Consider the following 20,468-nt stretch of genomic DNA (forward strand, 5'->3'; position numbering starts at 1 on the left):
AGACCAAATTAAGCCATAAACTCAGGGTCAGGTTGAATGCACTGTAACTCTTTACATATTAGCCAAGGTTTTTGGTATATATGCCTCTTTCTTCTGTGTAGTTCTTGATTTTTTAATTTCAATTTTCACACCCTAACTCTATAATTGCACCTTTAGTAAGATACTCCAAATCTTTTTTAGGGCAAGCAAAGTAAAGAATGTCTAGTTTTCAAAGTCAGAAGACCATGCATGGAAAAAAGCTTGGAGACTGAAGCATTACACATACAGCATGATTACTATTATTGCCTAAGTGACTAGCCTAGAGTAAGTTATTTAAATATTGAAGGTTTAAAAAATTTTTTCTTTCTTTTTTTGGTGAGGAAGATTGGTCCTGAGCTAACATCCATTGCTAATCCTCCTCTTTTTGCTTGAGGGAGATTGTTACTGAGCTAACATCTGTGCCAATCTTCCTCTATTTCATATGTGGGATGCTGCCACAGCATGGCTTGATGAGTGGTATGCAGATCTGTAGCCAGGATCCAAACCCGTGAACCTGCAAACCCCAGGCCGCTGAAGCAGAGCACGCAAACTCAACCACTATGCCACTGGGCCAACCTCTTAAAAAAATCTTTTAAAATGAGATGATTAAACCATCTTCTCCAGCACTAATAACACAAGTCCTTCTGTTTTCACAGAAATCTACTTTCTATCTCTAGAAAGTGTGGACAGGCAGTCATTACAAAATACCAAGTATTTCACAAGGAAAGTTTGATTTGCATTACAAATAACTAAAGGTAATTCTGGAAAACAATAAGGCAACTGAAAAAAAGTTGTGCATTTTTTAAAAGCAATGATACAGATTTGAACTATTCATTTCTTCGAAATTGCCTATTCTGTAGAAGAAATGTATGCAAACAGCCAAATCAGTTTTGTGCGTCAAGTCAAATTTTTATACAAAATACAGTTCACGTAGCCAGAAATCACAAAGTAAGAAAACTGAAACCTTCATCATTACCTGGAAAATTGTGGAGAAACCCACCACATATCTCTTTGAAAAATGTTTCAATGTTTGAAAATGTGTAATGTAAAAGACAGTCACTGGATGGTTCAAAAGTAGCTAGATCTGTGCTCTGGTGGCTTATACAGCATCTTAGCAATGCCATGCAATTCAACTTTTAAAATATATAGACTTCACAGAACAGGAGATTTAGCAGGATAAGTGGGATAGGTAAAGAGAATCTGTGATAAGAAAAAGACCATAGCACCCACTGTACACTTTAAAAGAGTGAATTTTATGGTATGTGAATTATATCTCAATAGCAAAAGGAATAAAAAAAGGAAAAAAAGGGCATCCCAGGTGATGCTACCCAAGTGATGCTGAAGTGCTACAGACAGAAGCTCCTGTTCATCACCTCTGGAACTTCCTTTCACTACAGCCTGTTCTTCCATTTCCATCCTCCCTCCTTTGCCCACGTGGCCTCCTGTAATACTGCCACGGATTCTGGATTTCTCATGTACCCCGCTGGTCGCTGGGCAGAGGAAATTGAACTTGCCTTTCTGAGTCACCCTCCCATTGACTCTGGTTACTTCCCTTCTCTTCTGCCTCCTCATCTTTTTTAGGGGGAGAGGGAATCTGGATTTCAGAAAGCTTTGACAAGTTTTCTGAGACAAAAGAAAAGGAAGAAACATTTGTCAAGAGCTAATAAGTGCCAGCGGCTCTGCTGGGTCCTGAATATCTGTTATCCCATTGAGTCTCACGAAAATACTTGTAAGGCCAAGATTCTTCGCCCATACTCTAGATGAAAACACTGAGTCTCTGAGAGCAGTTTCCGTTCAGACATCCAGACATTCACACAGGATAACATATTTTCTCTCCAGAGGGCACAGCTTAAAAACCACTTACTGAATAGGACGAATTCGAGCCAGGGAAAATTTACTAAAAACAACACAAAGCTCATAAAAAGTGGCATTGTTTGCTGGTGCATTTGGACACAATCACGCTTCAAATAATCCCCCGAAGAACATGTTCCATTCTAGGAGACAGGATGTTTATGGAGATGGGATCTCCTAATAGTACAAAAGAAAGGAGGAAACACGCAAAGACTATTTTTTGCAAATAAAAATAACACGCAAACCACTCAGTGGTAAACTAGGCTCACTGCCACCATAGTGGCTCCTGGCTTTGCCAGAGCAAATGTAACAGCTTTCCTCTTCAGTTGGATTTGTCTTCAAGTCCCATCTGCCGCCCCTTCCTCCTCTTACCAATAAAACCAAGCGAAGCTAATTTTGGTTGCTTGACTGGGCAGAGAAGGAAGAGCTGCAGAATCTGGAGTTCTTGGGTCCAGAGTTACCTTCTGGGGTGATTCTGATACTCAAAATTTGCAAAGTTAGTCATCTCCCACCTGCTGCAGCCATTGACTGCCGCCTGGCCAATGGCGTACCAGAAGAACTCAGGTTCTAGACCTGCTTGCAGGTGTCATCTCTTGGTAGACTACCATGCTTGGAGACAGACTGCCTGGGTTTGAATCCCAGCTTCACCTTTTCCTGGCTGTGTGGCCTTGGAAAGTTATATAATCTCTCTGTGCCTGTTTCCTTATCTATAAAATGAGGATGGAAAAAGCTCCTATCCCCTAGGACTGTTGAGAGGGTTCAATGATTTAATGCTTGTAAAGCACTAAGAATAGTGCCTGGCACATAGTCTGTTCTATTTAAGTTTCTGTTAAATAAATAATGAAAAAATAAAAATGAATACTGCTGTTCATTCAATGACTTTAAGAAACTGCTTTCCTTATATTATTTTTTTAACTGATTTGTATATGCTTACATGAATTAGAAGTTGGTAAAAATTAATTTGTGACTCGATTTGCTGTGCATAAGATGCAATCAGCCAGAAACTCAGAAGGAAGTATCAACAAAGATCTCTTTTGGTAGGAAAATGGGTTAAAAATGGCCTCTCAACCTTGATGACAGTGCCCAAAGTGACTGCTGAGGGGTTCTGCAGCTGTTCAGAAGATACACTCCTACTATACACACACTGCTGCCCCAGGCGGGTGAAGCAGAAAGAAGTGAAAAATGGCTTTTGCTTTGGACCCCAGGGAGTGAAGGTCCAGACAGGATCATCAACTCCTCCTGGCCACCTCAAACTCCAACAGAACAAAGACTGGCAGATCTCCTCATTTTTCAAAGATCCTCTCCCATCTCAGAGAAACAATTTAGCCTGTTATCGATTTCATAACCATGTTTCTCTTGGAAGGAACAGAGGCTGGCCTAAATGTGTAGATATTAAACATTTACTTGGAAAAGGGACTTTTTTTACTTTCTCCACCCAAGCCTCTCATTTCAAGGCAGAGGCCAGGTGGTGCCTTGACATTCCCCAGTGGCACCTTCTACGTGTCCAAGGACCTCTGGACCCTGCTGTGTCACGATCCTGGAAGGAATAAATCATCTGATAGCGACAGATGGTTTCCTCTGGAAAAAGCCCAAGCTTACCCAAATAGTTGTTGCTCTTGTACATCTCGGTGATGTTGATTTTTGTGGCTCCTTGGGGAATCTCAACAACTCGATGGTAGCCCAGGCTGGTGAGGGCATGCTTAAACACGCCCGACACAACCTGACAGCCCGTGTTATCGCCTCCGCACACCCCGCATTTGTCCACGACTTTGTCGGAGCCTAGGTAGTCATCGCAGCCAATGCTCTGCAAAGAGGTGGAAAACAAAAGACTCTTGTAGCATGTAACAGAAGCACTGGGGGAAGAAAGGGAGAGGGGAAACTGAAGATCTATTGGTGGGACTTGAACTGACCTTCCTCTTGCCCCCATCCAGCTCCTGCAGATGAACAAGTTCATTCTTCCCTTCATTCAACAGATATTCATGGAACACTTACTTTGGGAAAGGAACTTTTCTTCTAGGTATGTGTGAAATGTACTTTCTAGGGGCGGGATGGGGGCCACAGACAGTAAACAAGACAAGTAAATAAAAGAGAGTATGCTTGGTGGTGGTAAATGATCAGGAGAAAAATAATGCAGAGAAAAGGAAAAGGGAGGGTGTGGGGGCCGGAAATGTATTTACACAGGGTGGACAGTGAAGTTGTCCCACAAATCCATCCCTCTGTTGGACTCTGAGAGAGGAGAGGCTGGACTATGCTGGGATTTTTACATAAAGAAGCTCTTGGGGACCACGATAAGTACAACACTTAAAATTGGGGTTTGTCGATCGCAACAAAAAGAATAAAATACCTTGGGATAAATTTAACCAAGGAAGTGAAAGATCTATACAACGAAAACTACAAGACTTCCTTGAAAGAAATCGATGATGACATAAAGAGATGGAAAGACATTCCATGCACATGGACTGGAAGAAAAAACATAGTTAAAATGTCCATACTACCTAAAGCAATCTACAGATTCAACGCTATCCCAATCAGAATCCCAATGACATCCTTTACAGAAATTGAACAAAGAATCCTAAAATTCATATGGGGCAAGAAAAGACCCCGAATTGCTAAAGCAATCCTGAGAAAGAAGAACAAAGCCGGAGGCATCACAATCCCTGACTTCAAAGCATACTACAAAGCTACAGTAATCAAAACAGCATGGTACTGGTACAAAAACAGGTGCACAGATCAATGGAACAGAATTGAAAGCCCAGAAATAAAACCACACATCTATGGACAGCTAATCTTCGACAAAGGAGCTGAGGGCCTACAATGGAGAAAAGAATGTCTCTTCAACAAATGGTGCTGGGAAAACTGGACAGCCACATGTAAAAGAATGAAAATTAACCATTCTTTTTCACCATTCACAAAAATAAACTCAAAATGGATCAAAGACCTAAAGATTAGGCCTGAAACAATAAGTCTTCTAGAAGAGAATATAGGCAGTACACTCTTTGACATCAGTTTCAAAAGAATCTTTTCGGACACCATAACCCCTCAGATGAGGGAAACAATAGAAAGAATAAACAAATGGGACTTCATCAGACTAAAGAGCAAGGGAAAACAGAATTGAAACAAAAAAAATCCCACCAATTGTGAAAAAATATTTACAAGTTATTTATCTGACAAAGGGCTAATCTCCATAATATATAAAGAACTCACACAGCTCAACAACAAAAAATCAAACAACCCGATCAAAAAATGGGCAGGGGACATGAACAGACATTTCTCCAAAGAAGACATACAGATGGCCAATAGACACATGAAAAGATGCTCATCATCACTAATCATCGGGGAAATGCAAATCAAAACTATTCTAAGTTATCACCTTACACCTGTTAGAATGGCAAAAATATCCAAAACAAAAAGTGACAAATGTTGGAGAGGCTGTGGAGAAAAAGGAACCCTCATCCACTGTTGGTGGGAATGCAAATTGGTGCAGCCACTATGGAAAACAGTATGGAGATTTCTCAAAAAATTAAAAATAGAAATACCTTATGACCCAGCCATCCCACTACTGGGTATCTATCCTAAGAACCTGAAATCAGCAATTCCAAAAGTCCCATGCACCCCTATGTTCATCGCAGCATTATTCACAATAGCCAAGACATGGAAGCAACCTAAGTGCCCAGCAACTGACGATTGGATAAAGAAGATGTGGTATATATATACAATGGAATACTACTCAGCTCTAAAAACGGACAAAGTCGTCCCATTCACAACAACATGGATGGACCTTGAGGGTATTATGTTGAGTGAAATAAGCCAGACAGAGAAAGACGAACTCTGTATGACTCCACTCATAGGTGGTAGTTAACGTATAGGCAAAGAGAACTGATCGGTGGTTACCAGGGGAAAGGGGGGATGGGGGAGGGCACTAGGGGTGAAGTGGTGTACCTACAACATGACTAATAATAACGTACAACTTTAATTTCACAAGGTTGTTAACTATCATAATCTTAATTAAAAAAAAATTGGGGTTTGTCCCCAAGACTTCTGTTCTAAATGAGAGACAATGCAAACACTTAGCAAAGTACCCCCGACCCCAAAGGAGTGTCCTCAGTCACAGTTTCTTACGAAATCAAATCAAATTGGTTGAGATCTGGGCCCCCTGGGTCACTGGCTCTGAAGTGCTGAGCAGCAGGACTTTTGTTGGCTCCCCCAAAGCCTTTTTCCCAGGGCAGAAGGGTGCAGGGAAGCAAGGGCCCGAAACATCATTATGCTGGATGATATGAGTCTAACTAACGGGGTGCTCCTTGTACAGGCAGCCTCATCAGTGCTTAAAGGAGCTCTGACCCTCCTGCATTTCCTCCCCCAAAGAGTCTTCCTATTACTCATTCCAAGATCTTTTTGCTTTATCTTCCCCCTCCCTATTCATTTTTCTCTTGGGGCAATTAAACCTTAAACAGAATGGAATGATCTTTATGGAATCCTTTTCCACTTCTGGAGCTGACTCCATAGGACTCACAATCATGTTTCCTGAGTCTAAAGTTGGAACATGTGGTCTGAGCAAAGAATTCTGTCACATTTCCATGGACAGATGGAAATGAGCGGAGTGTAGTTTGGACAATGAAATATTGGGATGACAGGAGTATTTCCCTGGGTTATAGGGATAGGAAATGGTACTTGAAGTCAGAATGGTATTCTGAAAGTTGAGACACATGTTTGCTGAATCATAGGCTTGTGTAGGTTCTTGAATTCTAAGAGCAATTGTCAGAACACATCTCAGGGGGCAAAGTGGTCAGTAAACCATTCAGAGTCCACTTTTGATTTTGTTCAACAATCCTGGGTCTGTTCATCTGAGTCCTACAGGTCAAATCCTACAGGCAAAGTCAAATCAGAAAGTGTTCATTCTTTCCCCTCCAACTTCACGTTTGATTGACATCTTTCTGCAGGTACCATAAGTCTGCATTATTACTTCCATATTCTTGAGTGCACATTAGTCCATCAATAATAACTGGTCTCTCTTCACAAATAGCTTCTCTGTAAAACATTATTTCTGACAATAAAAGAACATCATCTCAGTATGTTCATCCATATCCAATTAGACTTTCAAAATGCCATGTTTGCTATATTTTTCCCCTCCCTCAAATATTTCTTGCCCTTGCACTATGCACATTTTAGCAGAAAAACAAGGAAAATGTTTTCCATGCATGATTTCCACCCCCCAACCCAACTCCGTCCCCAAACCTGGTTCTCTTTTGCTTTGAGACAAAAAAGTACCAGCACTAAAAGAGATTCTGGAAACTAGATCCCATGTTGCCAAAGTGAGAGTTAATTCTAACTGAATTAAGGACATGCCTATACTTGTCACTGATGGGGAAGATGGACAGAGAAGCTGGTCAGCACTCACTCCCTGCCCTGTCTGGTAATATCTCACCTTCCTCCCTTTCCCCACCTGCTACCCTGGGACTCAATTTGTCCCTGCATCAGCTCAGTCTCGTGGGGCACTCCAGGTAAAGGGAACAATGTGTACCAAGGCACAGAGGTAGGAAAGAACACTCAGAAAGTATGAAAGCATGTTCACAGACTGACACGTGGAAGTGTAGGGCTGCTGGGAGGGATGAAATGAGGCTGCAGAATTCAGCTAAATTTGTCAAGAATTTTGTTTACCAGGGTGAAGGATTAGAATTTTATCAGATGGCATCAGCAGCACTAGACGTCTGAAGAAGGGGAGAGCCACGGTCAGACTTGTCTTTCAGATAACTGTGGCTGCAGTGTGGAGAGGGTCCTCGAGTAAGGAGAACAGGCAGTCTAGTCAGTCTCTCTCTTGTAAACAGGGTGTAGGGGATATTTTAGGAATGAATGAGAACCGCTGAAGGTGGGGACAGACATCACATCCATCCTCAGCCCCCAGCCCAGTTACAGTGGGATGATCACAAGGAAATTACACAGCCATGGGTCGTTTCAGACAACCACAGACAGACAAAACACCATTTTATCTGAATCAGACATTATATTAAAATGCTCTGCACAGTTCAATGGCTCCCCCCACCAGACTTCCTGCACAGCACAGCCACTCTGGATGAGTCTAGACATTGAGAAGGAGGGCTGCAGCACTGTTTCCTGGTAGACGTCCACATAGCCTGGAGGTTATTTTGGTAAAGGGTGTGGCTGCACAAGTGATGCCGAGAACTAAAGGTGACATCCTGTTTCCTCAGGACCCATCTCTGGACTCTGAGCACCCAGGGTTCACTCCTCAAGAGAGAAGTCAGAACAAGAGGCATGTGAACCTTCCTTGGGGGTGTCAGGCCTTTGTGATGGATTGGTTGGGGGGGGAAAAAGGGAGCTTGAAGCCTCGTCCTCCTCTTCTTCCCCATCCTCCTCAGCATCATCATAGCTAACACTTTTGGAGTCTATACTACATTCCAGGTCCTCTGAACATATATTTCTCTCATTTAATCTTAAAAGCAATCTGTGATATTGCTGAAAACCGTAGGAGACTAAGACTCAGGAGAAAGGTTAGGTAACTGGCCCCAACCATGCTGCTGCTGCTAGTAAGAGATTGAACTGGGATATGAACCCAGGTCTAAAACCAAAGCCCATCTAAGGAAATAAGAGTCCACCAGAAAATGGACTATCTTATCCATGAGATTCTGAACACAAATCTCAGGGTAACCACTAAACAAAAGAGCAGAACAGAGACATAAAAAATAAGTAAGGAAAAAACAAAGAAACATATCATAAAAAACTACATAATTCAGTGGGTAGACCAAAACACACAGGATGAGAAACAAAGGAAATGCAGGAAAACTGGAAAACAAGTGATATAATGACAGCGTTAAGCCTTCATACATCAATAATCACCCTAAATGTAAATGGATTGAATTCTCCAATAAAAAGACACAGAGTGGTGAAATGGATTAAAGAACAAGACCCAACAATTTTCTGCCTCCAGGAAACACATCTCAGCTCCAATGACAAACACAGGCTCAGAGTGAAGGAGTGGAAGATGATACTCCAAGCTAATGGCCAACATTAGAAAGCAAGTGTTGTCATACTTACAGTAGACAAAGTAGACTTCAAGATAAGACAGGTAAAGAGAGACAAAGAGGGGCAGTATATAATGATCAAAGGGATACTCCATCAAGAAGAAATAATGCTGATAAATATCTATGCACCCAACACAAGAGCACCAAGGTTCATAAAGCAACTATTAACAAACATAATAACACAATAATAGTAGGGGGCCTCAACACCCAAATCACATCAATGGATAGCTTATCCAGACAGAAAATCAACAAGGAAACAGTGGAATTAAATGAAAAGCTAAACCAGTTGGAATTAATAGACATATATAGGACATTTGATCCAAAACCAGCAGAATACACATTCTTCTCAAGTGTGCACGGAACATTCTCAAGGATAGACCATACGTTGGGAAACAAGGCAAGCCTCTATAAATTTAAGAAAATTGAAATAATAACAAGCATCTTTTCTGATCATAATGCTATAAACCTAGAAATTAATTACAAGAAAAAAGCTGAGAAAGGGACAAAGATGTGGAGACTAAACAACATGCTATTGAACAAGCAATGGACCATTGAAGAAATTAAAGGAGAAATCAAAAAATATCTAGAGACAATGAAAATGATAACATACCATACCAACTCATATGGGATGCAGCAAAAGCTGTATTAAGAGGGAAATTCATCACAATACAGGCACACCTTAACAAACAAGATAAATCCCAAATAAGCAATCTCAAATTACACCTAACTGAATTAGAAAAAGAAGAACAAACAAAGCCCAAAGTCAGCAGAAGGAGAGAAATAATAAAAATCAGAGCAGAAAGAAATGCTATTGAAACAAAAAAGGAAGTAGAAAGGATCAATGAAACAAAGAGCTGGTTCTTTGAGAAGGTAAATAAAATTGACAAACCCATAGCCAGACTTACAAGAAAAAAGAGAGAACGCTCACATAAACAAAATCAGAAATGAAAGAGGAGAAATAACAACCGATTCCACAGAAATACAATGGAATATAGGAGAATACTAAGAAAAACTATATGCCAACAAAATGGATGACCTAGAGGAAATGGATAAATCCTTAGACTCTTACAACCTCCCAAAGCTGAGACAAGAAGAAACAGACAATCTGAATAGACCAGTCACAAGCAAAGAGACTGAAACAGCAATCAAAAGCATCCCAAAGAATAAAACCCCAGGACCAAACGGCTTTCCTGGGGAATTTTACCAAACTTTCAGAGAGGATTTAATACCTATCCTTCTCAAGCTATTCCAAAAAATTAGGGAAGATGGAACACTTCCTAACACATTCTATGAGGGCAACATCACTCTGATACCAAAGCCTGACAAGGACAGCACAAAAAGGGAAAACTACAGGCCAATATCGCTGATGAATATAGATGCAAAAATCTCCACAAAATTTTGGCAACCCGAGTTCAGCAATACATCAAAAGGATGATACCTCATGATCAAGTGGGATTCATACCAGGGACACAGGGATGGTTCAACATCCGCAAATCAATCAACGTGATACACCACATCAACAAACTGAGGAATAAAAACCACAGGATCATCTCAATAGATGCAGAGAAAGCATTTGACAAGATCCAACAGCCGTTTATGACAAAACCAAAGCCCATGCTTTTAATCATTATGCAAGAATTGCCCCCTAAAGGATCAGAGGTCATGCTGAGGGTTCTAGTTTGTTGAAGGGGTAGATGGTGGCAGTGACCTGGGCGTAGAGGAGCAAGTTCAAGGCGCTGTTACCATACAGTCCTAGTGAGAAGCTGGCCCACAAGTGACCGGCGTTCTCCTCTTCTGATATTATGAAGTATGGACCACATTATTTCTCTCTTCCACATCAGCTTTTTTAACACAATACTTTACATACAGTTAAGTGAATAAATATTTTAGCTTCTTCCTATTACATTAATTTCTTATAGCTTTTTATTTTGAAATAGTTTAAGACTCACAATAGTTTAAGAAGTTTAATAGTTAAGACTCATAATAGTTAAGAAATAGTTTAAGAAGTTACAAAAATAGCAGAGTTTCAGTGACCTTCACTGAGCTTGCGCTGATGATAATAACTCACACAAGCACAGAGCAGTGTCAAAAACACATACCCCATTGCCATTACACCACCATTAACTCAAGAACAAAGCTTATTTGGTTTTGCCATTTCTTACACGCACTTTTCTGGTGTATATGAAGTTTTATCATACGTATAGATTCATGTACCATGTTACTTTCTTCAAAGCAGCCTGTCTTTTCCTCCAGGACAAGGACATAAAACTGGTAAGTGCAGCTGATGTCATTTAGCAGAAAGAGCAGTTTGGCATGATGGAAAGAGTGGTGGGCTGGGAATCAGGAAGCCTGGCGTGTAGTCCTGGCTCAGTCCTTGACTTGCTGTGTGATGCTGGATGGGTCACTTCTCTCTGGGGTCAGCGCTGAAAACACCTCCCCCACCATCCAGATCTTTCAAGGGACAGCACGCAGAAATGAATCTGGCCTGAATTCTGGCTTGTATATCAGGAGGCTGTTCAACTGAAGTCAGCTGATGGGGATGATTTAACATGCTGGCCTATGTCTCCAAATTCTTTTCGAGGGACCACCAAAGTGCCATCAGTGGGCACTTAAGGTGGGCACTATGGTCGGCTGGACATAGGTCTTGTGCTGGCTCTGACACTTAGAAGCACTGTATCTTTGGACATGTTAATTAGCCATTCTGTGCCTCAGTTTCTTTATCTGTGGCTGGGGACGGTACAGCACCCACCTCATAGCACTGTTGGGAGGATAAGATGAGGGAAACATGGAGATCACTTAGAAGAATGCTGCAAAAGGGTGGCTTCTCAGAAAATATTTTTAAAGTCACTGTCCACTGGTTTCATGTGGAATCTATCCGCTTTGAAGTAAATCACATCCTCATGCAACTGCTCAGACCCACCCCTATTTCTATAACATTTTCTATTACTTCTCAGTCACAGATATTTTTCTTCTTCATTTGGAGATCAGAAAAATCTAAAGAGCTAAGAAATGGCCAAGGTTCACTATAAAGGTAGGCCCCTTCACCTTTACATCTCCAACAGCACCTAGTGAAGCAGACAGACGAACACCCCCCGGCCTACCTTTATCTCATGTTCTTTTCTTTGCTCACCATGAACTGCAGTTCAAAAGAGATATTTCTTCCTGTTACAAAGGCGATTGGACAACTCTCAGATATCCTTAGTATTCTTCCAGTGATTTTTGCATCATATTGTAGGAAAATTTTACACATTGTGAGCCACCACAGGAGAAATTGCTCAAGAATTGCCCCCGATTGTGTGCCAAAATTAACCTAAACGAAGTTTCCTGAAGGAAATGAGCAATCTGGATGACACAGCTGGTGGTGAATTTCATGGAGAGGAGGCCTCTGTACGTCACGGCAGGGTAGGCCGGTGCCAGGTGTGTACATAGCAGGGCTTCTGATTCCCTAATGGGAAGCAGATGTTACTGTGTGGGCTCAGTAAACACACTAGATAGGGTAACCTCAACTGGTTGGCTAGATGACGCCGACAGGTAAAACAACGTGCCTTAATAATCGTGCTGTCACAACGGTGTGGGCGAATGTTATTATTAAAATGATTAGTAGCTAAAACCGATTTACTTATATTTATGGTGAGCTAATTCATGGAAATACATACGGATGCCAAAATTTTTATTCATAACATTCTGTTGAAAGAAATCCGTTGCATATGATGAATATCTCCCTCTTATTACTGTCAGGAATGTAGATCAATACCACCTTCCTGGAAAGTAATTCAGCAATATAGACTGTTTGACACAGGAATTCTTCTTCTAGGAATTTATGCTAAGGAAATTTAAGAAATGAGGCCAACAACTGCTGCACAAAGGAGCTCATCACAATATTATTATTAATAAAAAAAATTGGAAACATCCTAAATGTCCAACACAGGGAAACAGTGAAATGCTATATAGAAGTTCTCTTGGAAATACTGGAATGGATCTTTTTCCAGTTGTTATTCTCATTAAAATCTTCTAGTACGTCTGCCTGCACAATTGACCCTCAATAGAGTTCAGTAGATGTTTCCTACTATGGGTCCATACAGTGTCAGCCAGGGGAGACATGAAGGTAACACAAACATGGTTCTTACTTATGGTCTAAATCAGAGTTCGACAAACTACAGCCTGCAGGCCGAATCTGGCCCACTGCCTGTTTTTGTAAATAAAGGTTTATCGGAACACACCCATCTCCATTTGTTTACCTATTGTTAGGGCTGCTTTTGTGCTACAATAGTAGGGGTGAGTAGTTGGAACAGAGATAGTATGGCCCACAAAGCTTAAAATATTTATGATCTAGCACGTTATAGAAGATGCCAACCCCTGGATTGAAGTGAAAGGCAGACATGACCCCATCATTCACTACAGCAAGTGATGTCGCGAGGGAGATGTGCAGGACCCTGTGCAGCCAACACTGAGGCTTAGGTCGATGCTCCCAAATCGCTCCTGACTGCCCTCATGCTGCGTCACATACACCCGCTTGCTTTGTCTCAATGTGTCTCAACTATAAAATGGAAGGTAAACAGTTATCTTCTACCTCAGCAGTCTTCAATTTTTTTTTAAGCAGAAAAAACAAATTTTTCAAACAAAATCTCATGCACAAATGCAGAAGTCTAATATGTAAAATGAGAAAAGCGAAACTGCTCTGGTTGAAGAGGGGCTGGCAGGGTGTGAAAGCCTAGCATCTCACTTCCAGCCTTCTCTTCTTCCTCATGGCCAGTGTTTCTCGACTGTGGCTCTTAGTGATATTTTGGGCCACACAGTTCTTTGTCATGGGGGCTGTCTTCTACACTGTAGGATGGTTGGCAGCATCCCTTGCTTCTATCCTCTAGATGCCAGTAGCACCCCTCCCCTCAGTATGACAAACAAAAATGTCTCTAGACATTTGCCAAATGTTCCCTGTGGGAAGAAAACCACCAGCAGTTGAGAATCACTGCTTTAGTTTACTCCACAGGTCATGGGACACTTTAGAAACACATGGAAGATCCTCTAGAAAGCTTCGAAACAATGGCAATTCCACAAAAGTGAAAAAGCAGTACTTTGTAGATTTCAAAGGAGCTAATGAGCATAGAACTCTTAATTACCCAGTTTTAAAAAATACTTCCTCACTGCCATCAAACTAACCAGTAAGTAGCCTTCTAGAGCTCTTTAAGCCTGCCTTTTGGCTTAACTTTAGTATGAGCAGGATTATGTACTGGAAAGATCATAGTGCCTGGCACACAGTAGGTGCTTAATAAATGTTTGTTGAATGAAAGAGCACCTGGTTGAGGAATCAAGAGAACAAAGTTATAGGACGAATTTGTTCCTTGAACTGGATCATCTCTAAGACCTTCTGGTGCTAAATTGTTTCTGAAAAAAAGATACAGCCCTGATGGAAGAATTCTGCCATGTCTAAAGTCCAAGGAATTTGCTTTGTATAGACAAACTTAAATTGGAAACAGGAATCAACGGGAAACACACTGACAGTGTCATTCATTTGAAGAGAAGAAATGGTCCATGGGATAAAAGGTATTTTGGCTTCCTTAATAAGGCAATTGTGAAACAAGCGATCTGGTTTTAATCAAGCTTATGGCTGTTGCTTTTCAGTACCTCATCCTATTTCATTAGAAGATAACACCTTACTAAGTGATTCAACTGGAAGAAAATGTTGGCGCTCCTGTAGGATAAAATTGGGCGAAAATCAACTGCAGCAATGTTTACAAATCTGAAGAAAGGAGCCCTGAGAGGGAAAGAGTTCACATGCTGTAAGAGAACTACCACCCCTCTTCCCGCTAGAGTCATCTTTCCCATCTTTCCAGAGTGGTGGCATCCCAAACTCTAAAATTCCCATGCTTCACTTTCATGATCTGGCTCCCAAATGGATTGAAATGGGGGTGGAGGGGCGCGAATGAATTATGACAATGACAGTTGCTCTATTATAAAAGTAAGGTACCCTTATTTTTGTATAGAATAGTAGAAACCTCTGGACTTCCACTTTACTTTTAAAATGTAAGGCTATACAGTAAATTCTCTGTTTAAAGAGAACCCTGTTTAAAATATCTGGTCAGATTGTTTCATAACTCTAAGGGCCCCCGGAAGGGCCTGCACCATGTGGGATGGGTCTGTCAGAAGCTGTGGTTTGCGCTGCCGGGGGATCAGCACTAAGAAGTTTCCTGCAAAGAGCAGAGACATGCTGTCCACACTGTATAGGGCAAAATTCTGGAAGCCGGACTATCAGCAAAAACACAATATGGAGTTGGGTTGATGAACTGTGCTCTAGGATGGAGGCTGCTTGCACCCTGGCCCAATTACGTGGCCTCCTGGGTGCAGACAGCCCAAGTGTACAGGTGTGGGTCCAATGAGAAGGCCCGCAAGGACTGTGGCTGAATCCAGAGATCAGAAGGCAATGAGGGAGACTCATGCTTGAATCCTTGTCATTTTCTTGACACACAGCCTATCTCCAAATGTGCCTGTTTGCATTTTTCTCCACAAGATGGCACCTATAAGCCCTTGTAAAACGATACCTAAGCAACCAGTTTAGGGACAAGAAACAGTGGTTAAATACTCAAAGGAATGACAGCTGAGAAACACAAGGGTGGACTCAGCAATTCAGGCTGAATGCACACTTATTGTGCTCTTACGTGCAAGTTTCTGCCATGTTGTTAAGATACGATTTTCATTTCTCAAAATGTTTTTTGTGGAACATTTAAAAACGTGGGTGGAACATTCAGGTCTTTTATTTCCAGAATGTTCAAGAAAATGCTTAAAATTCTGTGTAAATAAGTTAAACTGTGGGGGTTACATGGGCTTTTTAGATGTCACTGGGTGATCTCCAGAGAAGGCAGAGAAGGTGGGTAGGTGCGAGGAGATGAGAGAGAAAAGGCTGGCTAGCAAATCATGGGAGTTTGAGTCCCAAGGCTCCTGAGTTGGGGAACGGCATACCAAAATGTTGTTTTCAGAAGATGCTTGGCAGACACAGGCAGTGGATTAGAGATGGAAGAGCCTGGAGAGTGAGAGGCACAAAGACGACTACATTAAGATGGGCACAGAGAGATGGGGGCCTGGACCAGAGAGATGGAATTAGAATGGACAGCAAGGCAACACCAAGTTTGTGCTGAAGGAACAACCAACAGACTGAAGAAGGACGGTCTATCGAAGGTAAAGTAAGGAAGACAGGGAGGTCCATGGCCTGGGAACCCGGAAGAATGGTAGTGTTGTCTGACTCAGGCAGAAGCTTTCCTCGGGGGAAGGCCTTTGATGGAGTCATCTTAGAGTGAGGGTTGAGTGTGGATCTTCATAATCACTAATTCATTCATTGAATTTAGTCATATTAATTCTCTCTCCCTCTTTCACTAGAACTTTCCTCTGGAACCCTAGACATTTTTATTTTAGCCTTTTGGATGTCAAGCCTTCCAAAGCATATTTTTCACTCCTCTGTTTTGGTTTTCTTTTTTTAAATCAAGAATACTAATTTGATTATTATTAATAATCAAGAATCATTATTTGATCCTCTACAGCCCTTTGTTACTCAAAGTGCGATGCATGGCCCAGCAGCACAGGCATCATCTGAGAGCTTGTTAGAAATCTGGGCCCCATCCCAGGCTTAATGAATCAGAATCTGCATTTGAGCAGCATCCTCAGGTGATTCCTGTGCAATCTGGGATTATTTGACTTTTTAGGTCACTTTTTGTTTTCTCCACGTTCTTTCTACTTTTTCTCTAGTTGCAATCCAACCCCCAAATGGCAACCATCTCTCTCATCCAGTCAAAACAAAGACAACACAACACTATCACCCTTTTGGTTACAAAGTGAAATGAAATAATGCCTTTGGAAAGCTTTTCTCTGTGAGATTTTTAAAGGGGACAGGGGTGGAAGTAAGACACATGTTTGCAAACACAGTCTCCTGAGAATCCCAGTACGGAACAGCAGGAAAGGCACTGGGAGCCCCCGCCCCTTGCTTCATGAATGAAGAACCAAGACCTGGCAGGGGAGATGATTTCTCCAAGGAGGCAGAGAGAGGGCTTCCTGCTAGAGACTTCTTTTCGTGACACTCCAATGCCCTCTTGCTCCTTTCGAGGCAGCGTTTTACTGTTTCCTCTTCTCAAAGGGTCTATCTTCTTATTATGTCCCTGTAACCACATGAAAAAGGATTTCTGTACTAGCTTGAATAGCAACTCCCTATAGAGAGCCAACTGTCTTTGTGGAAATACTTGGATAAACTGCTTAGGGTGGGAGGTGGGACCCCGAGGCCTGGGAATCAGCAGAAACCAAGGCAACAAGACATAATGGCTAAACTGAGATATGGCTAAATAGGAGAGGAGTCTGGTTTTGCTTCCAGGGCTGGAAAGAGAAGAAAGAGACAGAGAAGAGATGGAGGGAAGAGCTGGGTGATTGTGGAGAGCCAGTGAGAAGCCCTGAGTGGTTGAGAGGACGGTTAATAACCGACCTGGACTCTGAAGTTCACACGCCAGGGTGTAAACCTCTCTCTGTTCTGGGCCCTCCCAAGTCTTCACTGAAGCTCGACACCTACATTATGCCTATTTTCCTGCCTTTAGAATTCCTGGTCTAGATTCCCCTTTCCATTTCCATAATCTGAAACAAAAATCTCTCTTGTTTGTTCCCACATCTTTAAAAGTTGTTTCTTCTAGTCACATGGATGTTCGCCTAAGAGCATCCCTAACACACTCGACACCTGCAGGTGACATCATTTTTCTAAGCCTTCGTTTCCTTACCTGTAAAACGAGGGCATTAAAGTATAATTCTCAAATCTCTTTTGAGGATTAAATGAGGATGTGCAGATGAAGGTGCCTAGTTCAGAAGTGGCATGGAGTAGGGCGTGGAAAAATGTTGGTATGCTTTTCCTTCTCCTTGAGGCCGCATGTGCCTGCCTTCAATGACCTGTCCCTGGGCATGGCCACGGGAATTCTTTTTCTCACACAAGGCACACACATTTCCATGCTAACAGAGGAGGCTGGTCTGTTTGTACTGTCCACTGAAACCGCACTGCTGTTTACACATGATTCTCAAGTGCGGTTTGAAGCCAGAATTGTAACAGGCAAACTGCTGCGATCTATTTGCATTTCAATAACCTTCTGAGGACAACGGTGGTCAAAATTTTCAGAGATTTTCTTGTAACTTTGTTACCTCTCTCTCTACTTTTTTAAAATGTGTTTTCTTTTGTTAGTCTTTCCTGGTTCATGCTGGAGACCAGCTATGGAAGGCCTCAAAAATTGTAAAGGGGTTATGTTCATTTTAGAAAGAGAGCAAAGAAAGCTTATAGCCTGGACATGTTGGAGCAGAGCCTTAGAGGAATTGTAGGTGGAAAACAGATGCGATCGGGGATTCAAGTAGCAAGCAGGGATTCAGGCAGCAGGAAGCCCCTTGTACACATGTGACAACTATCACAGATAGAGCACTCACCATGTGCTAGGCACCTGACATATGTTAGCCTATTTAATTCTCTTGACTATCCCTATTTTACTGAAGCTCAGAGAAGGTAAGTAATATGTCAAAGGTCACAAAGAGGTTGTGATAGTGGGTTTGAATGAAGGGCCTTCTGGTTCCAAAACCCAGGCTCTTTCTCCTCTGTTAGCTGCATAGTCCCTTAGTCTAACGGAAACCCTTCTTTACTCGTTAAGAACAGGGCTGGGTAGATGCCGGACCAGGGGCCACATATACCAAGGGCTAGAATGACCAAGAAATCAAATAAAGATAATTCTCTCTTATTGCTTTTATCTCAGGACTGCTCTCTGGTTTGCCCCAAGCCCTTCCACGTGGGCTCTACTTGCAATTCAAGGCCTCCTCTCCCACGAGGACTAAGTGAATTGTTTCAGCATCTCTGATAGCCCCTCTTTATTCTCTGCTCCCTCAAAGTCCCATGTTATCTCTTTTCCAGCATTCAGTGCTCATTCACCCAGCTGAAGGAACATCTATCACACCACGCTTTCTTTCATAACAAATTCCTAGGTCCAAAATTATTCACTGGAATAGTAACTATTTTCTCATTTGCCTTCTTGGAATGGAAACTGTTGGTTTACCAGGCTGGGAGATATTTATGACTCAAGGAAAAACACCAGGTTCCAATGAGAGACATCATTCCCCAATCCAAGAGCTGGTTCCATAGGGCTAGAATGACCAAGAAATCAAATAAGGATAATTCCTTCTTATTCTCTCTTCTAACCATAGATGCATCCAATATGAATATTTATTTCATTAAGAAATAAAGACATTGTGTTACATGTACGCTCAGAAGGAGAAATTTGGCTGAAATATTTAAACATGAAGGCTCCTTCATGCTTCTTTTGAAGGATGGCTAAGAACAGGGTTATCTGTCAGACTCAATGTGTTCTATAACAATAATTCAGGTGGCAGCCAGATGAATGATTCTCATGTCTGCAGAGAATTTTCCTTCTCGTGCAACTTTAAGCCGAAAGGTAGGGCAATGGCAGATATGATGCCCACATATGGCTTCAGAGTGACCGCACGAACAACATGCACTTGTGTATATAAATATTTAGGACATGCAAACCAGTTGGATAAACACTGATCCTTCACTTTCTTTGATGGAACCTTGAAATTCTTAATTTTCACCAGTCCCTTCTTTAAACAGATCATATTTATGAGCTTTTAAATCATGCCCCCCAGATGTCTAAGCATAAGAAAGGCTAATGTTGTGGTTTCAGGTAATCTATCCTGCATGTGGCTGTGAAATTTATCTTCCCAAGACAGTGCTGTCATCATGTCATTCCTCTGGCTCAAAAAGCTTCCTGATGTCAGTTGTCGCTTAAACAAGCTGATTATTTCCTCCTAGGTCTTATGCCTATATTCGGGTCCCTGATTCCAGGTGGAAAGGAGTGCCTGGGGCTGCAGCAGCTCAAGAATAAGCTTTATGGGCCAGCCCAGTGCTGTAGTGGTTAAGTTCACATGCTCTACTTCAGCAGCCTAAGGTTTGCAGGTTTGGATCCTGGGTATAGACCTAGCACTGCTCGTCAAGCCATGCTGTGGTGGTATCCCACATAAAATAGAGGAAGATTGGCACACATGTTAGCTCGAGGCCAATCTTCCTCACACACACACAAAACCCCCAAAAGAATAAGCTTTACCCCAGGTGTGGCTAACTGAGTAAAAGCAGGATTTAAAAAAAAATTTTTTATTGAGGTCATATTGGCTTATAATATTGTGTACATTTCAGGTGTACATTATTATATTTCAGTTTCCGTATAGACTGCATCATGTTCACCACCAATAAAAAGCAGGAATTTTGAAAATGACCCAGCATCCTTAAGCTTTGACAGCAAAAATACTTTATTAAAGTGACACTACCTATTAATTAGCAACACTAATTATTAATTATATATTCTAATTTTTTGGGTTGGTTTTGTGATGATAAAGAGAGAGAGTTTGTAAAAAGCATCTGACACATGGAAGGAACTCAATGCCTATTACGTTTTATTTAAAGTCGAGTTAAAGACAACATAGAGGGCAAATTCAAAGAAATACAAACAAATGATACTCATTCCTAGTTTAAACAATAGCTGTCTTGGAATGTTATTT

The 20,468-nt window shown here is 41.6% G+C and overlaps 1 protein-coding gene across 6 annotated transcripts in view; it reads right to left on the reverse strand.

The window, feature by feature from the left end:
* The window catches only part of THSD4 (thrombospondin type 1 domain containing 4), a 546,849-nt gene that overhangs the window by 84,381 nt on the left and 442,000 nt on the right, over positions 1-20,468 (reverse strand). For all 6 annotated transcript variants that reach the window (XM_070498910.1, XM_044764622.2, XM_070498902.1 and 3 more), the window contains one exon: positions 3,469-3,673. In XM_070498910.1, the coding sequence (XP_070355011.1) occupies positions 3,469-3,673 (205 nt within the window). The remainder of the gene's footprint in view (positions 1-3,468; positions 3,674-20,468) is intronic.

The sequence above is a fragment of the Equus asinus genome, chromosome 2, assembly GCF_041296235.1.
Source record: "Equus asinus isolate D_3611 breed Donkey chromosome 2, EquAss-T2T_v2, whole genome shotgun sequence".
NCBI lineage: Eukaryota > Metazoa > Chordata > Mammalia > Perissodactyla > Equidae > Equus > Equus asinus.